The 21,850-nt window shown below is 40.7% G+C and overlaps 1 protein-coding gene across 1 annotated transcript; it reads left to right on the top strand.

The window, feature by feature from the left end:
- The first annotated feature begins 9,877 nt into the window (after window positions 1-9,877).
- On the top strand, window positions 9,878-19,826 carry LOC147889470 (uncharacterized). Its single transcript, XM_087391811.1, has 8 exons — window positions 9,878-10,082; window positions 10,320-10,471; window positions 10,541-10,776; window positions 16,389-16,638; window positions 17,027-17,172; window positions 17,694-17,899; window positions 17,991-18,115; window positions 18,219-19,826. Exons 1-8 carry the CDS (start codon window positions 9,997-9,999, stop codon window positions 18,791-18,793), a joined length of 1,776 nt encoding a protein of 591 aa, XP_087247937.1. The 5' UTR covers window positions 9,878-9,996; the 3' UTR covers window positions 18,794-19,826.
- Window positions 19,827-21,850: the final 2,024 nt, after the last annotated feature.

Raw genomic sequence — 21,850 nt, 5'->3', positions numbered from 1 at the left:
GAGGAAATTTACATGGTGCAGCCGGAAGGCTTTGAAGAAAAGGGCAAAGAGCATTTAGTTTGCAAGCTGAAGAAGAGTCTCTATCGTCTTAAGCAAGCGCCTAGAGAATGGTATCAGAAGTTTGATGCTTTCATTCAATGTCTCTTGCAAAAGGAATTTGGCATTATACCAAAGGGCGGAGATTTTAGGATAGCATAAAAGTGCAAATTTTCTCTTGTGCAAGGAATTTGACATACCAAAGGGTAAATGTTTTAGGATAGCATGGTGCAAGCCAAAGCAGTAGGTATGACATTCCAGTCAAAATTTGCAAATTAAATTACCATAGTAAAAAATGTCATACCGCTGCCTGATTTGAATAGAGTTCTTATTCTTATGAGATTCTCATCTTACTTTATTCAAACTAGGTTTTTAACAGAGCTCTGTCAGAAACCTAGTTTGAAATTTATGGATACATTAATTTGTAAATTAACAGAGCTCCGTCAGAAACCTATGGTAATTTATGGATACATTAATTTGCAAATTAATATATCCCATAAATTACCAAAGTCAGAAATGTCAAACCAGTGCTTGATTTGAATAGAGTTCGTATTCTTATGAGATGCTCATCTTACTCTATTCAAACTAGGTTTCTGATAGAGCTCTAAGAGAGTAAGAGGACAAAGAGAGAGAGAGAGAGAGAGAGAGAGAGAGAGAGAGAGAGAGAGAGAGAGAGAGATTTACTAATGTTTATTTTTAAAATGATCGGCATGACAAGGGAAGGTGAAAGGACATTCAAGAAGTTTTTGTGGGCGGCTTAAGGAAGTGAATGTTTCAATAGGTATGGTATTATGAAAAGAATGTTTTTTATTTTTTCAAAGTATCTTTTGCTTAACATTTATAGGTTAATAATAAGTGGTCAATCAATGTAGACTTGCATCAAATGTCCTTCTATCCTCTTCTTTCTAAAATACCCTTCAAAAATATTTTTATAGACATATATTGTAAATTATCTCTCTTCTTTACATGTTCCCTTTGAGAAGTTAAATGTAATGTTTACTTCATGCATTTCAACTACATAAATAAAAAATCTCTTTTAGTATTATTATAATTTGAAAATGTAACTAGGATGAAATCATAAATGCTTTTTTAGATATAAAGGAAAAGAAAGCACACCGTTGCTACACAAAGGGATTATTTTAGAGGGGGGAAAAGGCTTCTTCTTTTTTTTTTTAAATCGTAAAAATGTCTAAATCAATGACATATCTCAATTTATTAGCTTTTGCATATTTGAATTCTTAGAAAAGAACAATTATTGCATAATTTTTCTTCAATTTTTACTTCAACATGCAACCTTCCTATATATGGTAATCTTGCAGAACTATTAAGACAATGTAAGCTCATCACTTGGGATCCAATGTGTCATCGTGATGCTTTTGAAGCTTTAGTAAGAATTTTGCAAGATGTTTTGTGTTTAATAAGAAGCCATTTGGAGGAAAAGTGATTCTACTAAGAGGTGATTTTAGGCAGATTTTTCTAGTTGTTGTAACCATGGTCTTGAATTTGGTTGGTAATGTACGAATCACGACAAGTCACTCGGGTGACTTCAAGCAATGGCTAATGAACATTGGCAATGGAATAAATTGTAACCAATATTACCCAACACAAATATTACCAGTAGCGATGGTGATGCAAAATTTTACCTTGGTTGACTTGGAGCATTGGCTTAATTCTAATTTGACTATCACTATATCCTATTCAACCTACTTCTGCAATTGTGCTATTCTTGCTCCTATAGATACTGAGGTTCATGTCAATCAATGTGCCTTGGAAACAATTCTTGGTGAGGTAAAGGAATATTTTAGTGCAGATTCAGTTCTAGAGATTGAGTAAAGTTCATTTCTTTACTCCATTTATTTCTTTGATTCTTTGAAACTAGGAGGTGGGGTTCCATCACATTACTTAGCCTTAAATCTTGTTGCACCTATAATCATGCTTCACAATAGAGATTAGAAGCGTGGGCTTTGTAATGGAGCAAGATTGATATGCAAAGAGTTTCACTCAAAAGTTTAGAAGTAAAGATTATCATAGGTAGCAAGATGGGTGAAAGGGTTTTCATTCCAAGGATAAATTTCACATCGCAAACAATTAAATTCCATTTACCATGAGGAGAAGACAATTTCCAATGAAACTAGCATTTGTAATGACAATAAGTAAGGCACAATCACAATCTTTGGGAGTCTTGGGTTTGTACTATCACATCGGTATTTACCTATGGACCGTTCTATGTAGCAATGTCCCATGCTCGCTCTCCTCATACTATAAATGTCATATTACAACATAATGGAGAAACAACATCATCTACAATTCTTGGTAGCCACATCTATGCAACATCGAACATTTTATATAAATAAATCATGAGGCCTTAAAGGTTAGTAATTTGTTTTTTCACATATTTGTGTACTTAACTACCACTTTTTGATTTTCATCATAATATTTAATTTTATTTATAATTCAAACTTTCTAAATATGAAAATGTTATGTTTTCTAATCTAAACACTACCATTTTTTATGGGTAGCAAAACCTTTTTGTTTGCAACAAAAATAAAAATATCTCTACTTTAAAAATTACTCTTATTTCCATGTAGGAGTGATGTCAGAAGCACATTCAGTATGAGGATGCCATGGAAAGAGATCACATAGATTCTAGATATATAACATTTTCAAGTACATTTTTAAAACTTCCTTTCAAAATTGAGGTGCATCTTGAATAATATCATTTCCATATTTGCCTTTGAGGCAAAAATTCTCAGAGAATGTTAGTGACTCCAGACATGCCTCCAAACATATTGTAAATCTCTTGAAAGAATGGTTATACCCTTCTTGGCATAGACTTTATCCCATACGTGCATTAGAAAGGCTACATGAAATGCATGAAGATTCTTGAGAAATGATCAGAACCACCTTCTAACGAATTCTTGATGATCAATATGAGCTGGGAAGAGTGGAAGCAAGCTCTCCCAAAGACTTAGTAGAAGTGTTGTGTTAAATATCTTGCATAGATGAAGGCTCCCCTAGAAGCGTAGTTGGCTTGTGCTGAAGGGAATCAACCTCCCCAAGAATGTGGTTGCTTCACCTCTATGGAGCAGTTCGGTAGCATCAAGGCTCATATCATAGAGTGTCGCCCTGCATGGTTGGCACATGTAGCGAGCGATCGATAGCTCCATGTGTTCCCAAACGAAATTTGTGGAATTTGATTGGTTTTTTAATTATAAAAATGATTTTTCTATTGGTAGCTTTTCATAGGCTCAATAAGATGGCGCAAAATCTTATTTCAGTTTCTGTGGTGTTTATAAGCTGTCAGCAGAAAGAGAAACGGAGCAGGAGCACGGAGTGAGATGTTTTTGGAAGCTATGGCATCTCTAAGCGGAAGTAGGGGGTAGGGGTGCAATTTTGGTAGTTGTGGAGGCCCTATGAGCGGCAAGTCCAAGAGGAGTCTGAGCGGCAAGTCCCAGAGGAGTTTGAGTGGCAAATCCTCCTCTATAATATCCATTCTAGTGCACTGTTCTCAATAGTTCTAGTGCATGGTTTCAATCCGATGTATTTACCACTTTGGAGAAGGATGAAATCGCTGTGAGAGTTGCGGAAAAGATATAGCCCGATGGTCTTTGAACATTTTACAACACATCCTTTTGGCAACAAAATCGAAAAGTCAACTAGTTGGGGAAAGAAAAAGAAAGACTAGTTGGGGAAAGATCCAACCTATTTCTTAAGCAATGGGTTGTTCCAAATGGTTAAAAAAATGCCCATAGCGTACTACTAAAAGAGATATAAGCAACACGAAGATAAACCAAACAAGATGATGCATCTCCTCCTCCTCCTTTCTTCATGCAAATCATGTAGATCATGCAGAACTGTGCACTTATAAGTATACCCCAAATGAAGATGATGGGTTTACGAAGGTATGCCAAATGATTTGTCTTTGAAACGTCTAACATTCAAAAGTCTCTTGATCTACATTTGTCTTCCATCGTTTAGTTTCTATGAAACGCAAACATCTCCAATGCAAAAGTTGACACCTGTTAACAATTTCATCCTCCAAGTTGCCATGTGTCTTCTTCTTTTTTTCCCCCTGTGCTATGGGAAGGGTATAGTAACTTTTTACGCAGCTTACTATTTAAGAGAAAATTTGGAATAATTTTATTTTCATTTGAATGTTTATGATTGGGCTAAGTTGCACTTGCTATTGTGAAGGTCGTTAAAAACGAGGGTTTATGTGCAAACCTAGATGCATGTTGATGGGTCCATTAAGTCCGTGTGAGAAAGGATTGAAAGAGGAAGTACATGTAGACTGAAAGAGGCATGCAAATGGATAGAGAGATCGACTGGATAAGGGGGTTGGCGTGCGTTGTAATCGAGGAGAAAATCCCAACTGATGAATGAAAGTGCCTCTCGTCTGTTCCCTGTGTTAAGAATCTAACTGAACACGCCACATACAAGTTTTCTGGTGGAGACGTTGATCATGGCTGACCAACACTTTGACGCTCAACAAATGCACATAGACCCAGCTTCAGTAGAACACATGTTTCACACTGTGAATAATGTTTTGGCACAACTCTCACAAACAAACCAAGAGATAATGGATTTACTTTCCGCTCAACATTAGTCACGACCAAAGGAGACAACAGATTGAATTTTCGATCGTCAAGTTCGTCCTAAACCTTTCCAAGGTCTTCCTTCTGAAGATGTTATTTCCTAGTTGGATCACTTCTTGAATGTTAGCAAGTATCAACAATGGGATGATCCGCGCAAAGCACATGAAATTCGTACAGTCCTTGAAGGAATGGTGGCAACCTAGTACTCACAACAACCAGACTCAGTAAGATACAACTGGACAAATCCGTATGATCAACTGATTCAAAATTTTGCTCTGAGCAATCTTGCACAATCCACTCTCCAGCAACAACAATTAATAGTAGCAATCATATCCTTTGTCCTCAACGAGACCACATATACACATTATTTTTATATCTTACTTTGATAACTTTTTCCACTCACAATAGGTTGCTATTGGCTAGATATTCATAAAGAACGAATAGATTTTGAAACACAGAGTATTCATTTATGAGCTCGCCCAGCCATTCCTTGGTCCAAATTCCCTTTACATATCCAACAGTTGCAATTAGTGTCCCCAACTCCTGAGATCATTCCTGCACTCACATGAGCCAACTAGTTCTGGGCAGGTAGTTGGATTGAGCTAGAATATACTTCAGATGAATTACTTTCCATTCCCAAAAAATTTAGTGTTAATATTTGCTATTGAGAAAACTTTGACACATGGTTCAAGAAGAGCTCAAATTGTCATTTTATGGCACAATTCTATCTGCCCAAAAAAAGATGATTGAATTTATAAAATGAATTAAGAAGGTAGGTTTGTGTAAAGTTTAAAAAAAAAAAGATGGCTAATTACTTCATTGAGTAATAGGATAGCATTGTGTAAATTTTGTTAAATTTGAATTTTGCAAATATGCAATTTGCATTTTATACATAATCACACATTAGTGTGGAGGGAGAGTTCCCACCCTTCCTCTCCAAAATTTATAAGATCACATAGTATTTTGCATTTAGCACATAACCACACGTTTTTGTGGGGATAGTGTTGGCACAGTTTCTTTCCAAAAGTTATAAGACGAAGGAAGGTGCACTTTCTAAGACTCATTCAAGACTCATTCAAATCGCATTCAAGACATATAAATTTAAATTTAGTACATAGGAATTTAAATTTAGCGCATAAGACTTTCCATGTGCCACATATAAATTTTCATTTCGCATACAACCATACATTTGTATGGGAGGAACTAGCATATTTCCTCTCTTAAATTATAAGACCAAGGAACATTTCTTTAAAGCTTTAGGTTCATATAAGTTTGCATTTAGCACATATCATATAGCATGTAGCAAAATGAATTTAACACTTTAGTTTCACACATAGAATTTATAACACCTCTACTTTATGTTGATAGCAATTGAATATAGCACACAACAATTTGAATGTAGCATATAGCAATTCGAACATAGCACATGATAATTAGCTCTTTGCATTTTGCACATAGCACTTTGCATTTTGCACATAGTACTTTCATAACCACACATATGTGTGGGGGAAGAGTTGGCACACTTCCTCTCCAAAAATTATAAGACTAAGAAACGTGTCCTTTCTTGGGTTCATATTAGTTTGTGTTTAGAAGATAGCATTTTGCATATATTTGGTAGCAATTTGAATTTGGGATATAGCACTTTTCATTTAGCACATAGTACTTTCAACTTGCACCTAGCACAAACCAGTTTTAATTTAGCAGTTAGCAATTTGAATTTTGCACATAGCACTTTGCATTTTGCACATAGTACTTTGCATTCATCACATAACTACACGTATACTATGGGGGGAGAGTTGGCACACTTCCTCTCCAAAAATTATAAGACTAAGGAACGTGCCCTTCCTTGGGTTCTTAGTACAAAGCAGTTTCAATTTAGCAATTAGCAATTTGAAATTTGCACATAGCACTTTGTATTTTGCACATGGTACTTTGCATTTAGCACATAACCATACGTATAGTGTGGGGGGAGAGTTGGCACACTTCCTCTCCAAAAATTATAAGACCAAGGAATGTGCCCTTCCTTGGATTCATATCATTTTGCATTTTACACATAGTATTTTGAATATAGCATGTAGCAATTTGAATTTTACATGTTCTGTTCGACACGATTTTTAGTGCCCCAGCTCAGAATCACTTTACAACCCGCAAAGAGAAAATCCAATGATGAAGCCTTGAATGAACAATCAATTGTACTTTCTAGAAGTGATTTAGAAAATCTTACCACCCAAACCTTGGACCCAAAAATCATCATTCTCAATTTAAGCATCAGAAAAAGAAGCCCTCAATGGTTTAGAATTACCTTGATGGGTAGGAGATAGTTCCTTAGATATTTGCACACATAGTAAATCCCTCAAGTCACTTATAAGGTTGCATGAAGTAGGCAGAAAATCCTTCTTGGGGTGCATTCTCTTTCAATGTGGATGATCACTTGGGCAAGGCACTCCTTCACAGGGAAGAGAGGTGAATGTGTTGGCGACATGCCACAGTTTATAGTGGATGAAGTTTTCTTGGATAGGCTTCCATGGTATGTTGCGCTAGAATTAGGGAAAAGTCCATCTGACAGAACCTCAAGTTCTTGCACACAAAAGTCACCCATCTTGGAGCTCTTCCTTTAGAAATGATTTTTTGACTATGGTATCCTAGCCTCCTGTGTGGCAACATCCTCAAAGCTGATTTCACGTTGCAAATCCTTCTCCAAAGCATAATTTTTAGAGTCTCCAAAGCATCCACTACTGTTGTTCGCTCTCTAGCCAGTTTGTCATGCTGGAAACCCTCCAACACTCTGATGATTTGACTTAGATCCAAGTCGAGGGCCTCTGTGCTCGCTATCTTAAGAACGCTACCTAAGAGCTATGCAACAGCTAAATGCTCCTTCTATGACTCAAGCACAACGAAAGCTACATAGAGAATCTCTGCTGGAGCTGTTGTGAGCCTCCACTGGAAGGGAGGCTCTTTCATCATGGTGACACCATCCTTTTTATCCCTCTTTACAACTGAAATTAGAAGGGAAGTTCGAAATTAGAAGAGAAGCGTAAAGCACCATTAGAACAAAGGGGAATACATCCACAATAATGCTATAGTGAGCTGAAAGATTTACCTTTCTGTGATTCAACTTTTAGATGGGCTTCTAGAATGGCTGACTGAGAGCATGTTAAACCTTATATGTGATTTCAAAGCTCCTGTTCTTTATTGTGAAAAGTTAGAATTAAAGATCGGGTGAGTTCAAAGCTCACTTTGTTTGTTGAGAAAGGCCAGACTAAAGTACAGATTGTCTGGCGAAAGAGTATTGCTTCTCCTAGCTACAATTAGCTGAGAATCTTACGAAATCTGTTGCTTGTGGTAGAAGCCATTTATCAACATCTCAACCCGAAATTTCCATACACTTGTATTTCTCTATGAAGGGAAAATGAGTAAAACGATATAGCAACAGACTGGAATCTGCAATGCACATAAAATATATGCCACCTAACTACCAATGGCAACATGAAACATATAAATGTTGGGCATTGCTACTACCTGGAATTATTACAATGAAAATTGATGACGATTGTGTGGTGTCATTTGTATAGACGGGAAGGTCACAAGCGTGTATTTAAAGCTAGGCTCTATACACTAGCAATCAAGGTGTCTCTCACCGTTGAATGCAGTCGATGACCAAACGGAACAGCTGTTGCATCTCTCCAAATCGAGAACTTTGATTGCCATGACAACCTCATTCAATGGAATGCATTTTGCTTGCACTAGACCCTGCTCAACCTCCTCAAGCAAGACTTGTGTCGAAAGTTAAAACGGCCATGGACAATTTTGGTTGCCAACCCCAAGCTGTCAACGCCTAGAGTGAACCTCCTTGCACTTATGCCATATACTCTCCCGGCCATAGAGGACATGATGCAAGGAATGAAAGGGATCACCTCCTGCTTGTGCACCCTTGCTACTTCGCTTTACAAAGAGATTGCATATTGTCAGAATGTCTCGCTCTCTTTTGATCAAGGAAATACACCATAGTCCACTTGCTAAGCATGACCCTTTAGCGCATCCATTGCATTGCATCGCATGTCCAAATCTACTTCACAATAGTGCGTCCACCATAGAGGGCTGAACACTGGATTGAAAAAGAATCGATCACGCCCTTTTATGTAACTAGCATGAAAACAATGGCTAGTTACTTGGAAGTGCTTCAACAGAACTACTGCAGTACTCTTTAGGGTCACAAGAAAATGTAAATACATCATACTGTAAAGAAATTGCGAAGGTGGGTGTGGTGGAGTGGGTGCCGATTCTGCTCAACATTTGCTGTTGGCATAATTGTAGAACTGATTGGCGATTGAGGTGAGAGTGGCATAGTCTATTAACACAACTATCACTGAGATGTTACAGGAACAACTAATTCGACCGCCGAAGAGTTCTTGACAATTCGAGCCACATCTAGTGAAAAAGCTGTCTGGTGACCTCAGGTTATGCATCAACTTTCGAGCACTCCATTCATTCACTCAACAAGATGTATATCCTCTTTCTCGTGTAGAAGACCTTCTGGACTAGCTAGGAAATGCAACATATTTCACGTCCTTGGACCTAGAAGTTGGATATTGGTAGATTCCTCTGAACCCGAAAGACATGCACAAGTCAGCATTCCGAACTCTGTGTGGTCTTTATGAGTTTACCATCATGCCTTTTGGCCTCTCTGATGTCGAAACCCACCTCCCCCCTCCTCTCTCTCTCTTTTTGGCCTGCCGTCATAGGTCTTAGTGAAGGCTCGTCCCCTTTCAAAAGTAAAATGAATTTCTAGCATTTTTCAGATTTACTTTTCTTTCTTTGATTGGTTGGTGTGTTGACTTTAGAGCATCTTTTTCAAATTTGGGTTTGCTTTTTTGGAAGTGCATTCATTCCCTCTCTCTCCTCTTCCACGTTTTTGTTAAAATTTGGACGTGCATTCATTGAACATTCCATCTCTCTCCTCTTCCATTTCTCTCCATCTCTCACATTGGGCAAGATTCACCCCTCTCTCTCTCTCTCTATCTTCTCCTTCTTTTCTCTCTCTTCTTTTTCTCTCTCTCTTGGCAAGCCACATCTTGTTCTTCTTTTCTTCTTCTTCTTCTTCTCTTCTCTTCTCTCTCTCTCTCTCTCTCTCTCTCCCCCCTGCCTCCCTCCCTCTCTCTCTCCCCCTCTCTCTCTCAGCTTTCAATTCACCATCTTGTTTTTCCTTGACGTTGGGTAATAGCTAGATGGTGGACTAGTGCGGAAAACACCCTTATCCCAATCATAGGAGCAATGGTGTAGTTTGCACATTTGTGATTGGGGTGTGTGTACCTTTTTTCCATTTGGAAATGGGAGTAGTAGAGTGAGATAGATATAGTTTGTGCAGATGCAATCTCAGAGTCTCCCTCTTCATCAAGCTCCATTGCCTCTTCTCCTTATCACAAGCTCACCTTGCATTCTTACCAATTTATGGTATGTCGCCATTGCCAGAAATTTTCTTCGCTCCTCTGCTCCTCGCAATCGCTTTGTTTGTCCGTCGCTCATTCGCCGCTCTGTTGAAGTTTTCCCACTCCATTTTGGCAACTTCGCTGCTGCATTCCCACTTGTTTTTCCTGTCTTCAATTGCATGTCCTGGAAGGCGCACAATTTGATGCCTTCGGCATTTTTTGCATCAGTTCTCATCTTGATACGTGATCACACCGTTTTCAGGGCCCCGACGTCCACCTTAGTGCCAGTCACCTCCACTGAACGTTGCTATAGCATCGGCACAAAGGATTCGAAATTAGTCAGAGCGAAGACAAATGTGGCTCCGGAACAAATTAGGGACTACCCTATGCGGAAAAAGACATCCAGAAAAAGAGGTTAGAGTGGTCATTTCGTTTTCTGCGTTCTAACAGGATGGAAAGTGGCTGAATTCAATGATTGTGCAGGTGGTGCCAGGAAAAGCAGAGGATGGATTTTGGGCACCGATTTAGTCGATGACAGCGTGCCAATGGTGCTTAGCCAAAGAGCTTTTGCTTTAGCAAAGCTTGTGAGGAAACAGGTCAATACGGAGGCCGTATGGAAGATTTTGGATTTGAGTCCACGCGGCCATGATATGTGGGATGATATCATCAACGTAGTTGTGGAACTCAAACGTGAGCGCGATTGGAAGCACACAATTCAGGTATATTCCTAACTTTGTTTTCAAAGTTTGGATAGTATCGAGCTTTTGATTCATGTGACGCGATGGATTGGGCGCTCGACCGATTTTTTCAAAAATCGTCTCGGAAGCAAGGCATCTTGGTTGATAAATGTCAAGACAAATATTCTTCCCGAACTCATGTGAGCACATTATAACATTCACATAGAAGGAGAATTGGAGTGCCTAAATGCTGTCAATGCAATTATTTGCGTGCAATGAAGGGGGGACAGATTTTGAGAAGAGGGAAGATAATGGAAGGGAGTGGAGGAGATGAGAACGGAGAAATGGTTAGGAGACTTGGAGTGAGTCGAGATAGAATTCCGGAAATGACCAGGTTACCGTACAATATAAAAAGATGAAGTGCCCCTTTCTTTACAATCCTCATTGCCCAAAGAAGTTTGGACCTCCAAATCACTTATGAGGACAGAGCACCATACTGAACAAAATGAATACCAGCTTGGCAAAGATTGTATGTGATGATCTCTTGTTGTGCGAGATTTTCCTTGCCAAGTAGGCCCTTCCATTTGATAAGGAAAGAACCTTCCGAATCCATAATTTACTCAAGGACATACAATTTGTGCTTCTCATTCATAGGTGGAAACTTTGAAGCAAAATTTGCATGAAGGACTTGTGTAGGGACACATGATGTACATTGTGGCTTCTCGATGTAGTTGGCGCTCCACCTGATTGGCAGTATTCCAACTCTTCGAAGATTTTATAAGGTCCATTTATGAGTAGGCTCCTTTTCAAGGAGTCATACTTGTCTTTATGCAATCCCAATGTAAAGCCCTAGTGTTATTTGTATACTATTGTCTACACCCATTGTTGGGCGTTGATAAGGTCAGTTGCTAGTCCCTGCTATGCATGATGGAGTTTATGGTTTCAACCTTATGAGTGGCTATCATGAGATTGAAACAGCACTATGTGTCGTGTTTTTAGAGGATGAGTTGAGGCATGTTCATGGATTCATCTAGATATATGCTTTTGCCGTATTAGCAGACATGCAAATTTCACCTTGTGAAGTTTTCGTCCATGTTGCAGCCTGCTGATATTGCTAATTTCTTCTATCTGTTGCATTATCAGCTAGATGGTAAGCAAATTATTGTTTGAAGACTAAAATGAGATCGTAAGGCCTTCACAAGAAGTTGTAGCTTGAATGAAGAGAATGTGCACTACTTTTTGATTAGCCTTCTCCTGTAATGCTAGCCTTTGTCACGGCTGAGTCTGCCCTTCACCTCCGGAGTGTCGACAGAAACTCAGTACGAAGTCATGTGTATAAATGGATGCTCAAGTATGTGTGGGTGTGTGGATTTGTATGTTTGAGAGCATATCTTTCTACTAATTTTACACCCACTGTTGGGAGTTGATGACGTCAGTGGGGATGTCATAGTAGCTAGTCCTTGCTATGTGTGATGGAGTATATGGTTTCAACCTTATGAGTGACTATCATGAGATTGAAATTGCACTATGTGTTGTGTTTTTAGAGGATGGGTTTAGACATGTTCTTGGGTTCATCTAGATATATTTGTGATGTGTTTCCTTGGTAATACATTCATATTATTATAATTTATCTATTTTACGCATGTAATCTAGGCTTTCAGAGCCTTTGTGTGGTAGGTTGCACACATGATGATTACTAGCTACGATTCATAGGGTCCCCATTTTGATTACATGTATGCATGCATATCACTGACGAGATTTTAGTTTACTCATAACTGGTGTGACCTTTACATGTTGATGTCGATTTGTCGTGGTGATACCATCATCGTTTGATGATGTTAGATAGGTCAAGCTGTTGTGGTGCAAATTCCATGTATTGGAGTTACTTGGACACACCTAGATTGGTACCATATCATCCTCCATCTAGTCGTGTACTACTTGGCCCTGCATGAGCATTGGTAGCTTACCTTTCTAGGGACATCTATCGTGCATAGGACTTTTTGTGTGCTAGTTATGTTGCCAACACCTTCAATGTGCTTTGTAGGTCTGAGTGCTGTAGCTTAGGTTTTTTAGGCTGTAGACTTCCGATCAGCCCTACAATTGAATTATAAAAATGATTTAACAAATTTTCATGTTAGAGGGATCGTTGGGCAAATTTTTTAAAACCCTAAATCTATTCTAATATTCTAAAGCCATTCTAGGTCAAAGCAATTATTTTCTTTAGATTTCTTATATCAAGTATCTCAATACTACAATTAAGAACTGGTAAAATAACACTGTAACACTGTAGAAGTACCAAATCTCTATCCATCTCAGGCAAGACAAATACAAGAACTACGAAATCATCAAGCATTGCTAGAAATTGTCAGAATACAAGAGCGAAAATGAATTTACCCTCTGGATCAAATCACAATTTTCAGATTAGGGATTCTGTCAAATCACAATTGTAAATGTGTGCCTGTTGTGAAATTGCAATTGCAATTTGGCAATTCTGGCAAATTTCAATTTTCTTGGAACATGTGAATCTTTAAAAAAATGCTTCCCTTTGTTGCAGAAATTTCCGAACTGTAGGAATATTCTGCAGCAATCAGCGTTGGCTGTTTTTGGGGCACAAATTCTGAAAACCTGACGCTTATAGTTGCAGCACAAAAACACTGGCACTGAGTGATTTTGGAAACCATGAGGCAGAATAACAAGTCACAATACTCCAGAGTTCACGACAAGAAAATTCTTTGAAATGGGGGCCCGCCAGAATATGCACGGGCTGAACATACAAGAAAACTGACGATTGAATTTGCAGCAAGGGCAGCAATGGAAATCACAATTTCCCAAGGGTGCCCTGGAACCTACAACTGATGATTAAACGGCAGTAGATGCCTGGAAAGAATTCAGGGTCTGCTGGAATGCAGGAATACACACATGGGTTGCTCGGGTGGAGGCAAAATAGCAAGGAGATGGCAAGCTCGAACTTCACAAAACAACACGTGAAACAAGCATCACCCCCAATCTAAACTCATAAAAGCTAGAAAACTAAAAATAAACTTGAAAGCTAAGCATAAAAATGGATCGTACGTCCATTCATACAAGTAATTCTAACCTGATGAATTGGGAATAGGACAAATTATATATATATATGTATGTATGTATGCACACATACACACACAGACATAGATATACATACATACATACATACATACATACATACATACATACATATGTATGTATGTATGTGTGTGTGTGTGTGTGTGTGTGCATGCATGCATATATATATATATATATATATATATTGCAAAGGCTATACTCAAGCTAGACAACTCAGTTTCAACCCAAAGTGAAACTAACGGTTAGGGCTATCTAAGGTGTGCGTGAGTGGTCAGTTTTAAAATTGAATACACTTGAAGTTTTTGGTTACGTCCAACTTTCACCGTTTAATCATATGCAATCTCATTCTGTCCTCCTGAAACCTGGCATTATCACCTAGCACACCAAAGCTCACCTCCAAGGCCGAGTCTGAAGGACTAGGAACTGTAGATAAGGACGGAAACTCAGTGGATGTGCGGAGCAATATGAGACACGCCGACAGGTGAAGGGTGATCCGGTAAAGGAAATATCAAGTCTTGCAGACTTGGACAATCTTGCGGGTTAACTCCATATAAAGTAAAGTCCACCCCATGCACATTCTCCCAACATCTTGTCACTTGCATGTGAGTGGTTGTATGCTCGAGAAGTGTAGCAAGAAAAGCCACATGCTTTTAATCTCTGCAAGGGCTTCGAAAGGCCATTTAGAAAAGATCCCATTTAGGCCATTTAACCATTGAGTGACCTGAAAGAAAAGTTTAACGTGGCATAAGTGAAGTATATATAAGCAAGAAAATTGGCATAAGTGAAGTACGTATAAGCAAGAAAACTTGGATGACATATGAATTGAGAGGTACCACATAGGTAGTATCACAGATTTGCAAAGGCATAAAGCTCAAGAAAAGCCAAATCAGAGAGCAATGTTTCAACTCTCTGTTATAGTATCATACAAGCAAACCGTTCAGATTTTGATTCCCCTTCTATTGCCCATCTTTTGGGGTTTTCTCCCCCTCTCCACATTTAGCCTTCTTTCATGAGAAAAGAGTTGCACACTCTGATCAAACATGCGATTTCAGTACAAAGATACGAAATACTTCATAGAAGTTTTTGAAATGGGTGTTAGCTCCAACTGATATGCTACTTCCCCAACTCTCTCCGGATGATCTTTATATTGGCTGTGGGCCAGCTTGGTGTTGGTGCTACCCTTTAAGAGTCATATCGATGCTTGTGGAGTTGTCTTCAAACTTCAAATATCGAATCTTGGTGTTGGTGTTACCCTTTAAGAGGCATACTGATTCTTGTAGAGTCCTCTTTAAACTGCAAATATCGATTCTTGTCGTTGGTGTTACCCTTTAAGAGGCATACCGATTCTTTAGGAGTCCTCTTTAAACTTCAAATACCTTGTATGCTCATTTGCATACTTCTTTTGTTTGGCTTGAGCATCCTGTATGACCTTTTTGACCAATTGCACAAGAACATCCATCCTTTCTAGATTCTCTCTTCTTACTGATTTCCAGAGCCATGTCTTCCATTGTGGAAGGCATCCCAACTTCTTGTTTCCATACATTGCCTCAAACAGGATCATCTTGATCAATAAATTTTTGATGTTAGAGTAACAAAATTCAGCAAGTCTAACCCATTTATCCAAGACCTTGGAGTCTCATGGCATAAGGCATTTCCACCCACTTCTCTACCCTCTGAGGCTGACCATCAGTCTCATGATAGTATGCCATCTTGGGAGTCAGTATGCAGCCAAAAATGCTGTAAATAATTCCTGCCAAAAATGACCCTTTAACTTTGCATCTTTGTCACTGACAATCTCTTGAGGAAATTTATGATGCTCAAATACACGATTAATGAACTGTCAAGAAACGTGGGATGCTGAATGCTGCCTTGTGTTGTTTTGTGAGATTTGACCACTGCATAAATGCTCTCCTGACTCCTATCTGTAGAAGGCAAGCCAATTATAAAATTCATGGCGATATGAGTCCCCTTCCCTTGTGAATCGGTAATGTCTGCAACAAACCATGTGGCACTTTGTTGTCCACTTTTTTCTGCTCGCATGGCAAGCATTTCGAGATATTCCTAACCACATCTCTCCAAAGACCTTGCTAGAAAAAGCTATGCTTAATCTCTTTGTAGGTCTTGTTATTCCTGTATGTCTTACCATAGGAAATGAATGCTCCCACTTGCCAACATTCTATATTGTGAGTCTGGAACTAATGATGCTTAGGTGGGCCTATTTGTGCCAAATGTATGGCCTCCAAACGCCATAGTCAAAGATGCTCTCTTAATGGAAAAATGCTGCACGTATGGATTTGATGATATTTATCATGAATGATTGTGGGATGCAAGATTCATTCTCTCTTGGTATTCTAGGGTTTGCGCTGCTGATCATGGCTGCAAGTCCCTAGTTGTTTCAATAGTGCAGATCCAGACTAAATATTGCATGTAAACATTGTATTATTACCAATTAGTGGCTCTTTGTCTCTGCACTATATAAAAACTAAACATTGTCTTTTCTCATAAAAAGTTTCAGTGTGAAGAAAGGGATAATGATTTGAGATTATTTTCAGATGTGTGAGTGGATACTCCAAACCGAAAAATTTCGTCCTGATATCTTGTGCTACAACCTTCTGATGGATGCTTATGGAAGGAGTCATCGGTTTCTGGAAACAGAGAGAGTATTTCAACTGATGCGAAGCTCAGGGTGTCTTCCTAATGAGGATACATTTAATGTATTGATAAGGGCATATGGCAACGTTGGGCTGATTAACAAGGCAGAGGCAACTTTCTACCTCATGCAAAGATTTGGCTATCATCCTGGTATGTTCTGCTCTTTGAGTGTAGAGAATCTTGCACGGTTGATGTGATGTAGGGATTCTGCAATGTAAGTGAATGTGATGAGTCTCTCTGTCGGAGTTTACTGTATATGTTTTCTTTAGTGAATGTGCTTCAATCTTGTCTGTTTGAAAAGGCATCAACCTTGGTTACCTGGTCTGCAGTTTTGAATGGGTACTGATATGAGCAAGTGCGTCGTAGCATGCAGTCGTCACCTGTGGCAGAATTTATGGTTGAGCTTAGTAAATGGACTTTATGGAGTTAAGCCTGTACGCATTTTATTTGGAATATGGAGTTTGGAATTAAAGTGTTCCTTTCAACGATGAGTTTTCAAGTGAACTGTGCTCTACACATGATATTTCTAAATTTGCAGGGATTGTCACCTTCAATACTCTAATAGAAGCCTTAGGAAAAGGTGGAAGAGTGGCCAAGGCAGAGCAAGCTTATCATGCAATGATTGAGATGGAGTTGAAGCCCACTGCAAACACTTTCACACAAATGATTAATATATATGGGAAGGTACAATATGTTCTCTCTACTTTGGCAACCAAGGGCGTTTCACAATCATTCATCGATGGATTTTTCCAAGAGGTTTTGAAAATGAAATTTAAAAATTTGGCTGGGAGAGAGTTGTCTTCAATGCTATGGATTATACCTGAAACCTTTAAACAACTACAAACTCCGTGCTCTTTCCTCCACAATATTCTATCGCCTTATGGTCCCAATTAACTTTTTAACTTGGCTGTAGTTCTTGTAGGGTCGTTATCTTATTGGTTCATTTAAGTTCTTTTGGTTTTGTAGATCAATCTGCTCTTCTGAAGACATATATCAATGGGTCTGACAAGATGGTTTGATGCAATACTGGTTTTGTGACGTTTATAGTTGTAGTGTTTGTATTACAGGTCTTGCTTACTGCTTCCACGTTTTTATAAGATTTGCTTCGTTTGTCACTGCTGGAAATGCTAGGCGTTCTACTTTTGAAAGGAATTACAGTAGAAGGTGCTTCATTAGGTGTGAATTACCCCTCTCATTATGTGCAGGCAGGGTTTCTCAAAAAAGCAGAAAAGTTATTCTGCAGCATGCAATCTGCTAAATGTTCACCTAATATATGCACGTACACGGCTCTTATGCAAGCCTATGGGAAAGAAGGGCTTTGCATTAAGGCAGAAGAAGTTTTTGAAACATTGCAAGCATCTGGGTGTCAGCCAGATGTTTATGTTTACAATGCACTTTTGGAAGCTTACAGGTGAACATTGCTCCTTAGGCAACAAAAACGGCATGGTTTTCATGCTTCTGGGGTAAAATTGAGCAGTCACTCTTGGATTTTCTCACTGCAGTCGAGCAGGATCTCCCAAGGCAGTTGTTGAAATATTCCATTTAATGCAGCAGATGCATTGTAACCCAGATGGAGCCTCTTTCAACATTCTGATAGATGCGCATGGAAGGGCAGGACTTCAAGAAGGTAGTCTGGTTGAAGCTCTAGTGGCATTGCAATTCAGCACACTTTATGTGTGATATTTGCCTCAATTTGTTGTGTTCATATGCACTTACTGGTGTTCATGCAGATGCAAAAGAATGGTTTGAAGCAATGAAACGAGCGGGATTTATTCCAAGCATGAAATCATACATGGTTTTATTGACAGCATATGCAAAAGTTGGCTATGTCAGTAATGCCGAGGATCTTGTGTTTGAGATGCAGCAGTATGGCTTGAAGCCAGACACCTTCGTTCTGAATGGTCTGCTGAGTGCATATGGTCAGGCCGGTAGATACACTCAAATGGAAGACTTACTCAGGAGCATGGAGCAAGGTCTGTGTGATGTGGATATTAGTACATATAATACTCTACTAAAGAGTTATGCAAAAGCAGGCTATTTGGATAAAGTTGAGGAAATTTTTGCATTTGTACTCGAAAGAGGACTGGAGCCTGATGTTTGGACATGGACTTCACGGATAGGGGCCTTCGCAAGAAAATTTCAGTACAAAAGATGTGTCACTCTTTACAAAGAAATGTTAGAAAGTGGATGCCATCCTGATTTGACTGCTGAAAGGGTGCTTATTTCCTCATTCACAAAATTAGAGCAAGTGGATGATGCCTTAAATGAGTTGGACAATTTACTTCCAGCAGTAAGTCAGAAGTAGTGATGTTGTAAAACTTGTCACTCTATTCAGTCTTTGCACTCCTTGGACTCAGAAATGAACATGGGATGTACTAAGTTAGTTCTTTATGATGGATGGCAGAGATTGCTTTCTGATTTTACAAAAGCCCATATTTTTTAGTTGCAGCAGCAAGGTTTTCTCAACCGAGTACTGATAGCAAGAACATGTGATCTTGACAAAAGCTCTCTTGTTGATATTGTGTGTTTCACCCGGTTCTGCACCCAGTAACCATAACTGGGGATCACATTGACACAATTGTGTCTGAAGCCTTGGAAAGTATATTCAATGTATTGCAACATTTCTGAATTTTAGAATCTTTATCCCTGTTTAGCTACTATGTATTTGAATTCTTTTTTGAAACTGGTTTCGGATGAGTAAAAGGCACAGAGGTGTTTGAGTACTGGGAAGGCTTTTTATTAAGCAAGATGAGATCTTGGTGATCAAGGAAAGCCAAAGCTGGGCTTCCCCAATTACTGCATTTGAATATGATGCACAAACAGACTTGATGACTGAAAAAGAGGAATTGAACATGAAAGATGCACAAACAGACTTGGATGACTGAAAAAGAGGAATTGAACAGGTGGTACTGCCAAGGTAGATGTGCATTCGACATAGCAAATGGAATGATCTTATGCAACAACAATTCTCCACCCCCGTTGTCTCTCTTGCTTCAATGTCGTTTTGTTCTCACTGACCCACATGGCTACAATTCAAGTCTAAGGGATTTAGTACACAGATCAAAAGTGCAAGAGATCCGTCATTGAATATCACACTCAGGTTGACCTTGGTTATTAGGTGACTACATTCACATTCCAGATATGTTTATAGTGATTTTGAATAATTGGATCCATATAGCTGGAGGCTCTTTAGGAGTCCACCCATAGGTTGCATGAAGAAAACATATTTGGAGATAGTTTGTACATGCATTAAGAGTTGTGGTGACTACTACATATATTACAGATAGGCTAAACGTGGTTGTAAGGGCTGAAGTTGCTCTAGTGGAGCCTGGGAGCTCCATCACCCCCTAGTTTGCCACACTCATGCCTCAGTTGCAGCGATGAGTATAGAGGCCTTTTGACAAGTCATCTTATGTTACTCTATTTTAAGTTTGACTTCAAAAGGATCTTATAAGTGTACTCATGATGAGAGGTGACTGAGTGCTCCCGCTCCCTGGCTGCTCCTGCTGCCCGCCTTCTCCCTCTGCCCTTCCACCTTCGCCTCCTCTCCGCCTCTGCCTCGCTATTGCCTCCTCTCCGCCCTTCCGCCGCCTCCTCTACCTTCACTCCTCTTCGCCTCCTCTCTGCCCTTCCGTCATCCCTCACCTCCGCCTCCTCTCCGCCCTTCCACCATCCTCTCCCTCGCCTCTGCCTCCGCTCTGCCTTCATCCCGCCTTCCCTCCCCGACTCTACCTCCTTCTCCCTCCCCACCTTCACTTCACCGCCTCCCCTCCTCCTCCCCGCTTTCACCCCCCTCTCCGTCTCCACCTCTATCTCAGCCCCCGACTCCATCTCCACCCCTTTCCGCCTCCTCCCCGCCCCCCTCTGTGCTTCCTTCCCTGCCTCCCCCTCTGCCTCCTTCTCGCCCTCTTTGCACCCCCTTTCCCGACCCCCCCGATGCTTTCTCCGCCTCGCCTCTTCACGCTTCCCCCCCGCCTCTTCCTGCTTCCTTTTCTGCCTCTCTTCTCCACCTACTCCCCCCCACTTTTTCCGTCCCCCCTCGGCCCACCTCGTCCTCTCCGCCTCTTCTTCTCCTTCCTTCCTCTCCTTCATTCGCAGCAAGAGCATGTGTGTTTGTTAGGAGGAGGAAGTTCTTGGTGGTGACCTTTGATTTGGCCAAAGGGGCTCTATGGCAGCACCCTCGAATCCCTCAATAGTTAAAATCCTTCTTTCTCCAACCGACAAACAACAGGTACAGCAAGCAGTTCAGTCTCTCCAGGACAAGGCGATTGTGGGCAGAATTGTGGGGCTCACACCCACAAGGTGACAGGTGAGAGTGGATCCAGGCGAGCTTGGCACTAGAGGGTGATCACATTTAGGAGGTCACTATCTATGGAAGAGGCGTCTTCCTCATCCAGTTGAGCTCCCTCGATACTGACACTTGTGGAGCAAAGCCCCATCCTTCTTGGCCCGCATTTGGTGTACCTCTTTCCTTGGTACCATGGCTTTGGAGTGGAGGATATGGACAGCCATCCTTCCCTCCATTGGTCGGGCATTTGGCACTGTGCTCGAGTCTACTCCAGATTCGGCCGTATCAGTGGTAGCAGATGACGGGATCCCCAGGATCAGATTGGTGGTTGAGAGCCAGAGTTGATTCTCCTAGAGACCCTTGAAGGGGGTACATTTCGCCAACGAGTGGAGATTTTTGGGTTACTAGGCCAGTGTCTTTGTTGCAGACAGATGGGTCACCTAGCGAAAGATTTCTCCCGTGGCCAAGGCTGAGTGCCTCCCCTTCACCTCCGCAGAGCAGGTAGAGTCAGTAGGCCAGAGTCCAACACCCCCCCAGGCAGGAGCAGCAGGAGTCTTAGATCCCCTGGGTGACTCCCTCAGAAGGGGATTGGACCGAGGTTTTTAAAAAAAGAAACCAAGCAAACAGGCCCGCAAGCGTGACAGGCAAAGGGCTAGACGCACAGAGAGAGAGAGAGAGAGAGAGAGAGAGAGAGAGAGAAGGTTTTTCGAGAGGCACCTGAGGAGCAGCAGCAGGAGCCCTTATGTCCAGACCCACCTCCCCCAACGAAAGGGGTCACTGCCTAGCCAGATGATCCTCCCGTATTGGAGGTTCAGTGCCTGCATTCATCCTTGTATCAGCAGCGAGTCCCAGATGTTGCGATGGCGAAAGTTGCGGGTGTTAGCCCGCCAGCGGCTGAGGAGCGGATCCAGAGCCCCGGCGAGCTTGATCAGCAGGGGGCCTGTGGTCGCTGTGGTCGCCCCTACTCTCCCCCACCCCCCTCCCCCTCCCCCTCGAGATCCCCCTCCCTCTCCCTCTCCACTCCCCCCCCTCCCTCCTGAATTCCCCCCGCCCCCTCCCCCCCCTCGCCCCTCC

The sequence above is a fragment of the Dipteris shenzhenensis genome, chromosome 20 (assembly GCF_047967505.1).
Source record: "Dipteris shenzhenensis isolate YYH24624 ecotype China chromosome 20, Dip_SZ_1.0, whole genome shotgun sequence".
Classification (NCBI taxonomy): Eukaryota; Viridiplantae; Streptophyta; class Polypodiopsida; order Gleicheniales; family Dipteridaceae; genus Dipteris; species Dipteris shenzhenensis.
This window is presented reverse-complemented; position numbering and strand designations above follow the sequence as displayed.

Excerpts from the sequence above, each read along its gene's own strand:
- LOC147889470 (XM_087391811.1), top strand. The coding sequence starts at position 9,997 with ATGCAATCTCAGAGTCTCCCTCTTCATCAAGCTCCATTGCCTCTTCTC. Across the intron at positions 10,083-10,319 it reads TGCATTCTTACCAATTTATG|GGCCCCGACGTCCACCTTAG; the intron begins GTATGTCGCCAT and ends CACCGTTTTCAG. Across the intron at positions 10,777-16,388 it reads ATTGGAAGCACACAATTCAG|ATGTGTGAGTGGATACTCCA; the intron begins GTATATTCCTAA and ends GATTATTTTCAG.